We start from the raw sequence: 14,729 nt of genomic DNA, 5'->3' as shown, positions 1-14,729 counted from the left end.
CAGAATGCACCAGCCACACGGGAGCCATCAGGGCAGCCTGAGGACAGCCCCGAGGCTGAGACCTCCGCCCTGGACATGTTCACTGAGCAGCTGCCGCCCAGCGGGAGGATCACCAAAACAGAGTCGCTGGTCATCCCCTCCACCAGGTGCCTGTGCCCCTGGCCTGCTCCCCTTGGGGCTGTTGTCTTGATGGAAATCATGGGAGAGGCCTGCTGTCCTTGGGGTCCCTTCCAGGAGCCCTGACTTGGGCCCCACCCTGAGCACAGCTGGCTGCCTTGTGACCTGGGGCTCACATGCCCACGCCGTGCTGCCTACTCTTACCCACCAAGCCTCAGGACAAGCTGCAAAGCCTCGGGCAGCTGGGCGCGAGGAGGCTGGTTACAGTGACAGCTCATTGGGGGTCTGCGGGTGGGGGAGGAGACAAGTAGCAGGCAGGACTGCAGCACCAGGGAGGGTGGGTCCTGGCCCACCCCGACCCTCAGTCTGCGGCACACACAGGCATGGAACAGTTGAGGGGCGGCTGGTGTTGCCACAGTAGCCTGTCATTATGGTGAACACAGGTCACCATGGCCTGCTCCCCACGGCCGTCTTGGTCTCACCTGGCACAGCGTGAAGCTGCTTGCTTGGGGCATGCCAGACCCACCTCCCATCATCCCCGGGGGGGGGGCACCCCTTGCCCTCACCCTTCACCAGAGCATGGAGTGTCCCTTATCTCTGCTGGAATCTTCCTTGGGATGTGGCCTTTCCCCTGGCCAGCACCACTGTGCCCAGGCTGTGGTGGCTTCAGGGTAGATGTGTCTATCAGCACGTAACAGACACGATCCCATGCCTGTCAGCACATGACTCAGCCTGGGCCGTGGGGAGGCACTCCCCACCCTCGCCTCCACGGTAACCCTTCCAAACCACCCCTGCTCCCAGCCACCTCACCACCTTGGGCAGAGCCATCTACGGAAGCCAGCACTCGGCATCCGTACACTCTGGCTTTCCTCCAGGAGGAGCTGTGTCCCCTAAGCCAGTGAGCGGCCCCGGGTCAGAGACATGCCTTCCCCCAAGCCCCACTGCTTCTTCCTCTGGCCCTCGAGACTTTCAGAAGCAGCGAGGCTGGGCACTGGCATCTACCCAGCAGGAGACACACGGGAGCCTGTGTTGGGCCCAGGGCAGTTGCCCTGACAGTCGGCGCTTAGTGCTGGCCTGCCCCCAGCTCCAACCTACCTTTCACCCAGGAGAGGAGGTGTCCCTGAGTCCCCAGTTGAGGCGCACACACACGAGGAAGCAAAGCTGAGTGCTGGGTCCCATATGGGCACCTGGGCCTCAGGGCTCCACCCTCACAGGGCTGGCAGCTCTGCACAGCCTGGGGCTCTGCGGCTTGTCCAGTGACACTGGCCATCCTTCCCTGCCCTTGGCTGGGCACTCTTGCCTGGAGCAGCAGTGTGCAACTTGCACGAGCATGTGGCTGGCCTGCTTTGGCCCTGCCCGCCGGCCCCTGTCCCATTCCACCAGCCTGCTCTGATCCCAGCAGGTCCGAGGTGAAGCCAGCTGGCCGCCGGGGCCGGAGCACATCCCTAAAGGAGAGACAGCCAGCACGGCCACAGAACGAGCGGGCCAACAGCCTGGATAGTGAGCGCTGCCCAGACACACGGAGCCAGCTGCAGGTGCCAGTGGGGGCTCTGCCAGGGCAGGGCAGGAGAGAAATCTAGAAGTCCAGGTTGCTGGGCAACCTAGAGGGCCTGCCAGAACAAAAAATGAGTCCTTGGTCCCTGTCAGGAAGCCTGTGGCAGCCCGCACGTTCCCACCATCCTGCCACCAGGAGAGAGTGCACGGCTCCTTCAAACGGGCAGCCTGGTGGGGGCCTCTCCTCCTGCTGCAGAGACTCTGCCGCTGCTCGGGCCACAGGGCGCTGAGGCTGCAGTCTTGGTGGGGAGAGGATTGGTGCCACGTCTCGGGTGTGGACAGCCTTGGTGTTTCCAGATCCCCAGGAAGACCGTGTATGACCAGCTGAACCACATCCTCATCTCTGATGACCGGCTCCCGGAGAACATCATTCTTGTCAACACCTCTGATTGGCAGGGGCAGGTAGGAGCCGCAGCCCCGGGGCTGGTCCTCCCCAGGGGTTTGGTGTGACTCGGCTGAGTTGGGGCTGTGCAGAGCCCCCACTGGGGTGTGTCGGGTGCGTGCTGTGGTCAGGCTCTCCTGGACAGCAGGGCTCTGGCCCTGAGGGGAGGGCTGGATGGGTGTGCAGGCGCTGTGCGAGGTCACGCTGTGCCTTACCACCCAGTTCCTGTCGGACGTGCTGCAGAGGCACACGCTCCCCGTGGTGTGCACGTGCTCCGCAGCTGACGTCCAGGCTGCCTTCAGCACCATCGTCTCTCGGATTCAGAGATAGTGAGTCTGTGCCCTTCCCTGGGGTCTGCCCTGTGGGCTGTTGCCCAGATTTGTGCTGGGGTCCCTGCATCCCGCCCTGCTGCCGTTCCCGGGTGGGCGTGTCCTCTGCCTGGGGGCCATGATTGGCACCTAACCTGCTGCCCACAGGTCCCCAGCCCAAACTTTGCTCTGATTCCAGGGCGAGGGGTCTCCTGAGACCTGGGCAGGGCGGCTGCCCAGCCAGTCAGTCCTCCATCTGGTCAAGTGGAGGCAGACTGCCCCCTGCTGGGAGTGCCCACCGGGGGTCCCAGATGTGGGGTCACAGTGGAAGGGCTGCTCGGGGACAGGCTCTCTGGGGCTTAGCTGGGTGGCCTGGGGCCGTGGGCAGCTCTAGCGGCTCCCCTGAGGCCTGTCCCCTCTTCGCCCCGCCGGGGGTCGCAGCTGCAACTGCAATCCCCAGCCCCCGCCCCCCGTGAAGATCGCCGTGGCGGGAGCGCAGCAGTACCTCAGCGCCATCCTGCGGCTCTTCGTGGACCAGCTGTCCCACAAGACGCCCGACTGGCTTGGCTACATGCGCTTCCTCATCATCCCGCTGGGTGAGGCCACCGCGGGCCCTTGGGTCACTCGGGGCCAGGTGCCGAGTGCTGGCACCACGTCTCGTTTTCAGCGTCTTCGTGGGATGGTTTGGTTTATGTGTGTCAGTGTTACTTCAGTGACACTGAAAGGGGGCACGACAGAGCCACCACCTGAGGTGACCTGCACCAGGCGTCCCCCTGGTCTGTCCCGGGTCTCTGTGTAAGCCTGGGCTCTTTGTCAGAGAAGCAGTGCAGGGCTAAGTGCTCAGCCCCGAGGGCCCATGCCGCTGCGTGGCGAGCTCGACTGAGTCACCTGCCACCAAGCGCGGTGCCAGTCCTGCTGTGACAGCAGCAGGGGCTGGAGCCCCACCTCCTGTCATGCACCTGGGGCCAGCATCCTCAGGAGGTGGCTGTGCCACACTCCTCTCCATAGCACCCGCCAGAGGGGTCCAGGACTCTGAGCTCCACGTGGTGACCATCCTGCCCTGGGCATGCAGGTTCCCACCCTGTGGCCAGGTACCTGGGCTCCGTGGACTACCGCTACCACAACTTCTTCCAGGACCTGGCCTGGAGAGACCTGTTCAACAAGCTGGAGGCCCAGAGTGCTGGTGAGGCCCAGCGTGGTACCCGTGGGGAGCTGGCACCCACAGCCCACCTCAGTGGAGGAAGGGGCTCCTTGGCACCTGAGCCCTCCCTTCCCAGGAGACCTCCCAGTGTGCCTGCCTCTTACTCAGGCTTGGCTTCAGGCGGGGCAGCGGGGCTGCCAGGATGCTCCCTCTCCCCAGCCCCAGCCACGGGCTTGCCAGGAGGGGAGGGTACAGGCCCAGGAACAGGCCTCCAGGATTTGTGGAGGACTTGCCCCAACACCACTGTGGATGGGCACTTGGGCCTTGTGGCCAGCAGGAAAGTAGAAGTGCCAGTGGCCCTGCCCAGACTGCATCCTGACCACCTGACCCACCCCACCCGCACACCAACCTGGCCGCCTCCTCCTGCAGTGCAGGACACGCCAGACATCGTATCCCGCATCACCCAGTACATCGCGGGGGCCAACTGCGCCCACCAGCTCCCTATCGCGGAGGCCATGCTGACCTACAAGCAGAAGAGGTAACGCGATGGGCCCAGGCCTGGGGCACAAGGGTCCCCTGACCACACACCACAGGTCGCCGCCAGCCGCCGTCCCTCCATGGCTACCTGCCTGCCCTGGCCTTGGTGTGGGGGGACAGCCCCAGATGAGCCTGGACTGCGGGGGCCTCCACTGGCCCCAAGTCAGACCAGAGTCGTGGTTGGGTTTTCAGAACCTCTTTATTTCTGTGCCCGTTGACGTGTCCCACGGTGCATCTCGTGGCAGCTGTCAAGTGGCTGGCCTGCAGACCTGGCACATCTTCCTCCCGCAGCCTAGGACACCCGGGCTGGAGCCCCTGAGGCATGGCCTCAGCCTGTTGGGGAGCAGTCAGCTCATGTTCTCATGGCCCAGAGAAGGACAGCACCCAGGAGCTGTGGGCAAAAGCCTGGGCCAGGTGTGGGTCCTACCAAGTGACCAGGAGCCGTTGGGCTGGGTAGCCCTGGCCAGGGCTCCTTGGACAGGCAAAAGCAGAGGCTGTCCTATGCTTTTAGGAGAATGGACACCACCCTGTGGCCAGGTCTCTGGACAGGCTGTCCCACATGCAGATGAGAAGAGCAGAGGCAGTTGGTGGGCCTGTCTAAGAGCAGCAGGAGAGGACAGAGCCTTGGCCAGGGACAGATACAGCAGTCCCTGATTTCTAAAGGGTATTTAGCACCTTCCTGAGACTGCAGGAGAGTCAGGTTGAACTCTGGGAGGTACAGGGAGGTCAGTAGAGATGTCTGGTCCCACTCCAGGGGAGCCCAGCACTCCTAGGGCTTGCTGGTGGAGGGGACAGCCACCCCCACATGGGGTCCTCTGCAAGCTCATGGAGGGCTCTCCATGCCCCCCAGGCACCTAAACACAGCCTGTCTTCTCTTTTGGTGGCTTTCTGAAAAGGAAAAGGCACTTCCACTTTGACTTCACCCTGAGGTACAGCTCTCTGGTCGGTGCCCCTTCTGTCCCAGGCTGGTCTTCAGGCTTGTTTAGCAGAGCCACTGCCTAAGTCCCTCTCCCCGATGCCCAGGGCAGCTGGGGCCCCTCGCACAGGGCCCTGTGCTCTGAAGGCATAGGCCTGTGTGGACTGCGGGAGGTCTGGCCCCCAGGGGTCCCTGACTCTGGGGCATGGTGACAGCAGAGGCAAGGGCCAGGAGCAGGCTGACACCTGTCGCTGGCACCGATGCTGGGGCTGCCTCATGCTGACCTGGCTCCGAGCACTTCACACAGGTAACCTGGCACCTGCACACAGCCTAGGAGGGAGGGGTCCTTGCTGGTCTTACACAAGGGACAGGGAGGTGGGAGGTCAAGGGCGACGTGCCTGGAGCTGGCTTCTGCACTGCAGAGTTACGCTCCCAGGCCACAATCAGAGAGGGTTTTCTAGCATCTTTTGTGCCCAGTGAGGCAGCCAGACCACTGAGACCCCCCAGTAGAGGCAGAGTGCCTTTACCCATAGGGATGGCTCTATCCTCTGAAAACTCGGACTTGTCAAGCCGAGAAGTCCCAGGAACCCTAGAGCTGCCCCTCTCCTCGCCCTCTGTCTTCCACACCTGTCTCAGGCTAGCTACTCTCCTGCATAAACTTCTCCCACCTCTTGTCCCCAAGACACAGTTGTTGGGTCCCAGGGACCTCCTTTCTTGGAGTGTTAACAGTAGCAGACATGCAGCCTTTGGGCCACCCAAGCTGCAGATGGGCAGGATGCACAGGAGGGCTCTAGGTGTCCATGTCAGTCCTGCTAAACAAGCCCCGAACGTTAAAGAAAGACCAGCTGTCTCATGCCCCCGACCCTGTGGCCTGGCGGACAGAGCGCACAGCATGCTCTTGCCCAGTTGCAGCTTCTTGTCACTCCTGGGATTGGCTCATCTGAACGGCAAAACAAGGCTTGAAGAGACTGTAACCCACACCCACCCCGTGCCTCCTGCCTCCTGCCTGTGATACAGTGGTGGCACCGGTACCCCAGGTGGGGTGGGTACCAAGTACAGCATGAGGCCAGAGAAGCCCAGGGGTCTGCCAGTTGCTGTAGCCCACCAGCTCTTCAGGGTGGCTTCTGCCTACCCCGGGCCCACACAGTGTGGCTGGCTGGCCAGGAACGGGAGTCGCCCCTTGGAGGGCCCTGCTGTCACAAGCCCCAACCTGCGCAATGGTGGGGGTGGAAGGGGCCTTCAGGCCCGAGGTGCTTGCCCTCTGCACAGTAGCAGGTCTCAGGGACAGACCAGATGTGTGGGCTTTGCACTGCTGGTCACCCTGTCCCTCAGGAGCACATGTGTGCTGAGGTGCTGGCAGCCCCTCTGACCAAGGCCTAGGGCGCCACAGTGGCGATCCGGTGTCACCCTGTCCTGCCTGTGCTGGTGTTGTCTGCATGGCCCAGGATGCAGCTTGGCTTTGAGTTCTGGCAGCTTCCCTGTGTCGTGCCATCTCCCATGTCTTGGTCACATGTGGCCCTTGTCAGCTGTGGATGAGAGGCCACTCTGCCGCAGGCCTGGGGGCCCTGAGGTGGGTGGGAAGCCCTGGGAGTTGTGGGTCTGAGCCTTCCCATGAACTGGGGACCGCACCACCCACCTGACTTCTGCGACCTCCTGTGCCCAGAAGGACTTGGGTATCACCAAGATTTCCAAGCGCAGACCTGCCCCAGAGAACAGGTGGGACCCCCATGTGGCTAGCTGCCCAGGAGCTCGTGTCTGATGGTGCACAGGACCAGGACATGCCCTGCACTGCATGGGGCAGAAGCAGGCTGTGGCCAAAGATGTAGACCATTTATTATTAGAAATGAACAAGGGGGAGGTTCTCTTTCAGCACTTCTCCTTAGAAGGGAAAGGAAGGTTGGGAATTTAGTCTTCAGTGGGAGGGACAGAACCTATAGGGGTTTTGTTCCAAGGCATCTTGGTCTTCTTTGGAGCAGAGGGAGGGTGGGTCCCACAGATGGGAGTAGAAGGCCTGGGTGGGGGGCATTCCTGCTGGAACCAGTCTGTGCTGGCAGTGCCCTGGTTGTATGTTGTGGGCTGGTCCACCTTGTGACACCCCACCCTGGGCTCTGGGGAGATGGCTGTTGTGCCTGGGAGCCAATGCCAGGGCAGGTGGCTAGCTGGACGCATGCCCTCCCCAAGCCTGCTTCTTGCAGAGACTTCTCTCTGCTGCAGGGCTGTCCCTGAGGCACCCACCAGCCTGAAAGGTTGGCTGGTTCCCTGAAATCCAGGAAGAATCTTCCCACACCCACCCCCAGTGCTAGGCCGCCTCTTGGAACCATGTGCACAGGCAGTCTCCATCTGGGAGAACTGTGCTGGCTTCTGGTTCCAGTTTGTGAAACGACAGATAAAATGGAGTTGGAAGACCCAGCCAGAGATGGCACCAGCTGAAGACACGCTTGGGGCAGTGAAGGCACACTCTGAGTGCAGCCCGGGGAGCTACAAGGGTGGGCAGGCAGGAAGGACACGGAGGAGACTGGTCCCACCGAGCACTGGGACCAGCCCTGCCTGGAGGGGCTGCTTTTCCTGCTGTGGGTAGAGCTGTGGCTCCATGCTGGCCACACCCCATGGGAGAGCTCGTCGGGTCACGGGGATCAGCTGGCAGGGAGCCTCTGAGGAGGTGAACTGCGTGGCCTGCTCTGGTGGGACGAGCGTGGGAGGAGAAGACAGTTTTCGTTGCCTTGGTGCCTGCCCTGGAGCCCTCAGCATCTCCACGGTGAATGGGCTGTGGCCAACACTTCCCCGAAAGGCTGTAGGTCTGCCGGGTGCTGTGTAGAGCCTAGTCCAGGCTCCCTTCCCTAGGTGCTGAGCACGTGAGCTCCTTGGGGAACCACGTGTGTGAGCTGTGTTTGGGTGTTAGAACTGGCATCCATGCTGGCACTAGGGCCAGAGGCCTGGCCTCTTGAGATGATACTATGTGGCCTGCTTTGGGGCAGTCACCTGTTACTGGAGAAGGCCCAAACTGTTCCCCTGATGTTCTGGGGTCCAGATATGTGACACTCCAGCTGAACAGGGAACCAGCTGAACAGGGAACCAGGCGGAGGCTGGGGGCAGCCATTCAGGCAGGACTGGCTGAGCTGGTGCCATGCCTCAGGCACCTGGGATGGAAGAGCGAACTCCCCTGAAGTCCTGCTCTCTGTCCCCCCTTCCCCAGCTGCAGGGCTCTGCATGGCTTTCTGCCAGGGTGCAGAGCTCTGCTCATCTCTCCCACGTGTTAGCCTGCTGGACGGGATCCAAGCACTGGCTGGCAGAGTTGGGATGGTGGGCGGGTCCGGGGCTGGGGCTGTGCCAAGGGAGTCTAACTGTCCGTCTCGCTCACAGCCCCGACGAAGAGTCCTCACAGAGGTTCATTCCCTTCGTTGGGGTGAGTACTGCAGTTCCACTGCAAGGAATGGCGGGCTGCCAGAGGGACTTTACGGTGCTTTCATGTTAACTTGCGTGTTCCAGAACCTTCACCGTGTGAGCACAGGGATGCCTTTGAAGTGCTCTGTGTCCTGTGTGTTTGGAGGGGAGAGGGCGTAGGGATCATTGGTTTCCCCAGCGGATGTGAAGAAGCAGAGACCCTGTTGCAGTTAGACCAGTGTCCAGCTCTCAGCCTGTCCTGAGCACCAGCAAGGGGTCAGATAGCACCCACCCAGTGTCCAGAAGTGCCGAGGCACGAGGGCTGTGTGGCCGTGCGTCTGGAGGCTGATGCTCCTGCCTCTGCAGGGGCCTAAGGGGTGCCTGTGCTCCCCCAGCCCCGAGTCCCAGTGGCCTGTTCACTGCCACCTTTCCCACCTGGTGTGGCCTGCCCAACTGAGGTGCCTACATGGTATGTGGCAGGTGTCTTCCCAGCCCAGTGAAGGGTCTAGGGTGGATCTGTCCCCTACATCCATACACCCCATCCAGGGGCCTTCCTGTAGTGACAAGAGTGCCCTGTGCTCTTGGGCATTTGCCTTTCACCATTTAGCCAAGGCCCTGAATTTGAATTGTAATCCACTCTAACCAACACAGCTTCACATGGCTGGTGGCCACCAGACTGGGCAGCACAAGCCTAGGGCAGGGTCCTGTGGTTCGTGGGTCTGGAGCAGCCTCCTGCCTCTTCCCCAGCACCCTCCAGCAGCCTTTCTTGTTCCAGGTTGTGAAGGTCGGGGTTGTGGACCCATCCTCCGCCACATCAGGTAATCCCGTCCCCAGGGCCGCGCGAGTGGACCAGGCCCCAGGTCCTGGTGGTGTCCTGGCCCAGGGGGTACCTGCCTCTGGTTTTGAGGAGCAGCTCAGCCCTGCTGCTTCTGCTAAGCAAGAGCTGCTGGCCGCCTCCCTGCGTCCTTGCCTGAAGTCCCCGGGCACTGGGCAGAGCATCGGCTCACACTGGCCTGACTCCTCCCAAAGGCGACTCTGATGACGCAGCACCCTCAGGCTCCAGTGTGCTCCCTTCCACCCCACCCTCTGTGTCCACGTCTCCTGCGGCCAAGGAGGCCTCGCCCACCCCGCCGTCCTCCCCATCAGTGAGCGGAGGCCTGTCCTCCCCCAGGTAAGCACACAGCTCCTTTCCCACTTGTTCTGAGGTGGCATCTACCCCACGTCCCACCAGCGCTCTGGGCAGGCAGAGGCTAAGACCCTGCGATGGAGTGTGAGGGCTCAGTCCCAGCTTGCACCTGCTGCCACAGATCAGGGGTGCCTGTTCTCTGCTGAGCACCACCAGGACAGGAGCCACCACGCCACAAATGAACATGGCTGTGCACGCGAGGCTTTCCAGAGAGTAGCTGGGGGAGGAGGTGCAGGAGAGGTGCTCCCGGACCATGCACCCAGGATCAGCCGATGTCCTGCCAGGCCACCCTGGGTCTCTCAGAACCAAACCCACCCACAGAGCTGAGTGGGATGTGGGTGCTCACACTGCACAGGCCTCAGGTCCAGCACTTCTCCGTGCTCCAGCAGACCCTCCCTGGGCTTCTCCAGCTGCCAGTTCAAGTTCTCTGTAGGGTGGTTGGTCTGAGCTCTCAGCTGGTGGTGGGTTTCTCTGGCATGGTGACTGTATAGATCCATGGGCACAAATGGGTGCCCAGTGGACCCGTGAACAGACAGCTCCACAGAACGTCTTGCCATCCAGCTCACTGGGACAGGTGCTGGCTACACCTCCTTGCCCATGCAGATAGTGATGCATGTTGCCAGGACAAGGCCGTGGCCTGAGTGTGAGCACCTCCCTCTGCCTTTCGCAGCCAGGGCGTTGGCGCTGAGCTCATGGGGCTACAGGTGGACTACTGGACGGCAGCACAGCCCACAGACAGGAAGAGGGACGCCGAGAAGAAGGACCTGCCCACCACCAAAAACACGCTCAAGTGCACTTTCCGGTCCCTCCAGGTCAGCAGGCTGCCCAGCAGTGGTGAGGCCGCAGCCACACCCACCATGTCCATGACTGTGGTCACCAAGGAGAAGAACAAGAAGGGTGAGGTTGGGGCAGGCTGCACAGGGCTGCACAGCGGGAGGGGCAGCTCATGATAATTGGGGTGAGGACCATCACCTCCAGCACCACCCCACGTGGATGCCCCATAAACTCAAGGGGCGCGGGGGTGGCCTTCAGTGGGGTCTACCAGATGCTCAGACAGCAGTGAGCCTGGGAGCACTGAGGGTCTGGCAGCCTTGACCAGAGCCTCCTGTGGAGGCCACCTGGACAGAAGGAGGGTGTCTGTCTGTGGTCACAGCAGGCAGCTGGGCATCCTAGGTAAGCAGGGGTCTGAGGGCTCTGGCCAGCCAGGCCCCTTCAACTCCTCTTCAGCCCTTTGGCCACTGCTCTCCTGTCCTGCTTACTGCAAGGCGGCTCTGGTCAGCCTGGCCCAGAAGGAGCAGTGGATGACAACAGGGCCCTTTTCCTCCCAGTGATGTTTTTGCCCAAGAAAACAAAGGACAAGGACGTGGAGTCCAAAAGCCAGTGCATCGAGGGCATCAGCCGCCTGATCTGCACAGCCAGGCACCAGCAGAACATGCTGCGGGGTAAGACTCGCTCTCGCAGGGTGGCGGTGGCTGGGGATTGCTCCCACTGGGACCCTTGGGTGTTGTCTATCACACGGGAAGGCAAAGCAGTGCAGCCCTGGGTGACTTTTTAAGTCAGCACAGGAACCGCTGCTGTTGGTTCTGCTGTGCAGAAGGCTGAGGTTGGGGCAGGCTGCACAGCGGAAGGGGCAGCTCGTGATAATTGGGGTGAGGACCATCACCTCCAGCACCACCCCACGTGGATGCCCCATAAACTCAAGGGGCGCGGGGGTGGCCTTCAGTGGGGTCTACCAGATGCTCAGACAGCAGTGAGCCTGGGGGCACTGAGGGTCTGTAATGTACCCATTACATGGTTCTCTCCACATGGGGGACGAGGCCCTTGGGTGCACCTGACAGTTCTTCACGTTCAAATAATTCTCAACCCTTCCTCTGTTTTTAAGATTGATTTGTACATTCAAGGTGCTTCTCAGAGGGCATTCTGCCAACGTTTGATTCAGTGTGAAGCTCCCAGGACTTTTTCCTGTGAGCACAGTTCCGTGCCCTCCAGGTGGGAACTGCCCTGGTCTTCCCATGGTGATTGCCAAGTGGAGACATAATGGGGCTTGCAGAGTCTCAGGCTGAACCCGAGGCGAGGAGGTCTTGTGGACAAATAGCATCTGGCTGAGGCTCATGCCAGGCTTTTCCTCAGAGACCCCCAGAGGCTCTGTGTCCTGGGAGGGTAGAGAGCAGAAAGGGCCTGGCAAGGGGGATCCCTGGAGGTGTTGGTGCCTCCAGCTTTGGGATCCTGGACCTGCACCCTGGCCAGCAGCCCACCTTCTTGGGTGACTGCCCTGCTAGGTGAGCGGGCAGGCCAGGTGGGCAGATGGTCAGGCAGCCCTCTCTCACAGTACTCATCGATGGCGTGGAGTGCAGCGATGTCAAGTTCTTCCAGTTGGCTGCTCAGTGGTCCTCCCATGTGAAGCACTTCCCCATCTGCATCTTCGGACACTCCAAGGCCACCTTCTAGCCCTGCCCACCAAGGGGGTGGTGTGGGACACGAGGGGCCTACCTGCTGCCCCATGGTGGCCACTGCGGGAGGGGCAGCTGCATTTCTGTTAACATTTCAGTTTACCACAGAGACAGACTGTCAAAAACACAAACCATCTTAAGTATGAGTGTGCTCACAGCCTGAAAACTAAGGGGCAGCTCCTTGCTGGGTGCCAAGTAACTGCCGTGCTTATTAACCAGAATGTCTGGAGCAGGGAGGCTGGGAAGGGGAGGGCAGCATGCAGGGGCTCAGGAGCCACCCAGGGCCCACAAACAAGAAGGGTTCTTGCCTTCATGTCCTCTCCTTCCTGGAAGGCAGGACTCCGCTTCCACAGGGAGCCCAGGGCAGGCACAGGCCTTGGAGCTTGGTGACCAGGGGCCGAGGGTCACAGGCATGCTCAGACTCCTGGGGGGTGTCACCCCCAGCACCACCCATGCATAGCTCCCAATAAACTCCAGCCTCGCCGGGGAGATCCTTCTAATGCTCTCAAATACATGTGACGACATAGCTGCCAAACAGACGTTGCTCTCACGAAGCCCCCTTGGGGCTCTGCAGAGCCACGGGTCCTGCCCACCCCCTCACCTCTTCTGGTCCTCAGCTATTCCCGAGGTACTGCTAGGCTTCTGCGTGTTGTGCTGTCCCAGATTGAGCCCTGTTCCCTTCAAATGTCCTAGTGTCCAGCCTGGGAAATGGTGAGCTGTGGCTGGGGTTAGTCTGAAGTTGAAGCCAAGTGCCCAGGCACTAGCCTGCTACCACACCCTTCCACCCCTACTCTGCCTGCTGGCCTAGAGTGTCCAGAACTGGCCATGTGGGTATCTGGGTTGAGATTCAGGATCGTGGTGAACTGGGGGACAGGTGGCACCTGCAGCAGCAAAGTGACCATTGTAGGCTCTAGTGGGCCAGCCTGATCACAGGTCACTGCAGGGGCCATGCACCCGCTTCAGGGCTGTGCACCCTCCAGGCCATGCTCCTTGGAGCAGCATGTGTATTTATGCCTCATCCTGGAAGGCAGCGCTGCTTTCTGCCTTCCCTTGCAGCAGCATAGTGGTGTGCTGACAGGCAACCAGGGTCACCCACCTGGCTGTACCTGCTCCACAGACCAACAGGGAACCTTGCAGGCTGCACAGGAACAGCCCACCTACTCCATTCCCTTGGAAGCTGTGGCATTCCCAGGGACACTGGTGCCCCAAGAACAAGAGCTGCAATAGGCTCTGTTCAGAAAACAGTGCCAAATGCAGGACCCACCTTCCTTGGGGTGAGAATGGCCTATTTTTCTTACCTGTGAGCTACCTGTTTACCAGCCCCTCTCCCGGGGGCTGAACAGTGTCCATTTGTCCAGAGTAAGGGCCATGGGGCTAATGATAGAACCTGTGTTTGGCCCCTGGGTCCATGGCTCAGAGTTGGCCTGTGGGCAGAATGCCCTGCAGGGACTGCCCCAGAGAGCACCCTGCTGCAGTGCACAGGGCTGTCACTTCAAAAGTCCATCCACATTCTTTCCCAAGGTCACTCTTGGTAGAAGAGATGACTTAAAACTTTTTGTCCTGGAGACCACAGGGGCTGTGCAGTTTGCCTGGCTGTGGGCAGCTCTTTCCTAGGGAAAACCTCCCCAGGGTACTCTTGCTCATGTGGCTCTGAGGCTCCACCATGCAGGGCACAGCCTTTTCAGCAGCTGGCCCCTGGGTCCAGCACCCATGTTGCCACCACCACGTGGGCTCTGTGCCAGGAAGGAACAAATGGAGACCTGGACTGCATGCGCCACCTGCCTCAGTTTCCCGTTGGTTAAAGAGAATGGTCACATTTCCCCTGCCTACCTCATGGAGCTGTTATGAGAATTCAAGGAAAAGCACTTTGTCCCCTTGAAGGACCACCGGAAGCCAAATCCGTCTTCAGTCGGTGTGGCCATGAGGGCAGTGCAGAGTGTGCGTGAGAAGTGTGCGTTCTCAGGCCTCACCCCAAGTGCACCCCGAGGGATTTCTCAGCCCCACCAGTGTCCGAGGCTAAGCCACTAGTCCCTGTCAGGCGGGGCCATCGCTGCCTGAGGTGTGGGCAGGCTCCACCTTTATCCCTGAAGGTGGGGACCTGACCCCTCCCCTCCTGGTTGGTCACCTTGCCCCTGTCTCATCTGGGCACGCAGGCCAGTGTCCTCGGGCAGCAGCTGGGTCAGAGCTGGACGCGAGGTGGGGGGGCCTCTGTGCAGGTGGAGACCTGCACAGGACGAAGACCTGGCCGTCTCTGGCTTGCGTCCCAAACGACTTCCTCATGAAAACGTCCGCGCCACTTCCTCCAGAGCCAGGCCGGCGACTCTACAGGCTCCCAACCCTCCCCGGCCTGTGCGGGCCTGGTGGGGCCAGCGGCCGAGGACTGGGCTGGTGGGCGCCCCGCCGGTTTCTACAGATCCCGTCCTGTTCATTGTGACTGGTTTCTACAGTGTTCGTGTTGCTAGTTTTCCTTTTTAATGGGAGGCAAAATTAATGTAAATAGCTTTTCGAGGCGCAAATGCTAACCTGTCCCATGTGACCATGAGGACGACTTTAAGGTGCTGAAGCGACACTAATAAACTGAGGGCACTGCGGCCGCCCAACTGCGTGATTCCTCTCTACCAACAAGAGACCCGACACGCGCAGGAGCCACCACCCCAGGGCTGGCTGGCGCATGCGCGGCGGGCCAACGCGAAGCCCATGGGGCGGAGCCTGCAGGCGGAAGTTCCGGGGAGAGTCCGCCTCTGCGGAACCGCGGTG

General features: G+C 61.1%; 1 protein-coding gene across 15 annotated transcripts in view; it reads left to right on the top strand.

Annotated features, from left to right (window-relative positions):
• Window positions 1-14,572, top strand: part of PACS2 (phosphofurin acidic cluster sorting protein 2) — a 63,579-nt gene extending 49,007 nt beyond the window's left edge. For 4 of the 15 annotated variants that reach the window (XM_079127440.1, XM_079127429.1, XM_079127438.1 and 1 more), the window contains exons 12-25: window positions 1-146; window positions 1,517-1,652; window positions 1,969-2,073; window positions 2,276-2,382; window positions 2,803-2,957; window positions 3,434-3,544; window positions 3,932-4,040; window positions 4,936-4,968; window positions 8,316-8,358; window positions 9,112-9,154; window positions 9,366-9,507; window positions 10,193-10,419; window positions 10,851-10,964; window positions 11,852-14,572. In XM_079127440.1, coding sequence (XP_078983566.1) covers window positions 1-146; window positions 1,517-1,652; window positions 1,969-2,073; window positions 2,276-2,382; window positions 2,803-2,957; window positions 3,434-3,544; window positions 3,932-4,040; window positions 4,936-4,968; window positions 8,316-8,358; window positions 9,112-9,154; window positions 9,366-9,507; window positions 10,193-10,419; window positions 10,851-10,964; window positions 11,852-11,970 — 1,590 coding nt within the window. In that variant the 3' untranslated portion in view covers window positions 11,971-14,572. Of the gene's footprint in view, window positions 147-1,516; window positions 1,653-1,968; window positions 2,074-2,275; window positions 2,383-2,802; window positions 2,958-3,433; window positions 3,545-3,931; window positions 4,041-4,935; window positions 4,969-8,315; window positions 8,359-9,111; window positions 9,155-9,365; window positions 9,508-10,192; window positions 10,420-10,850; window positions 10,965-11,851 lie in introns of those variants that run through there. The other 11 variants (XM_079127433.1, XM_079127430.1, XM_079127432.1 and 8 more) reach the window with 7 other exon arrangements.
• The last annotated feature ends 157 nt before the right edge of the window (window positions 14,573-14,729 follow it).

This window comes from Sciurus vulgaris, assembly GCF_902686455.1.
Source record: "Sciurus vulgaris genome assembly, chromosome: 2".
In the NCBI taxonomy this organism is placed as follows: domain Eukaryota; kingdom Metazoa; phylum Chordata; class Mammalia; order Rodentia; family Sciuridae; genus Sciurus; species Sciurus vulgaris.
This window is presented reverse-complemented; position numbering and strand designations above follow the sequence as displayed.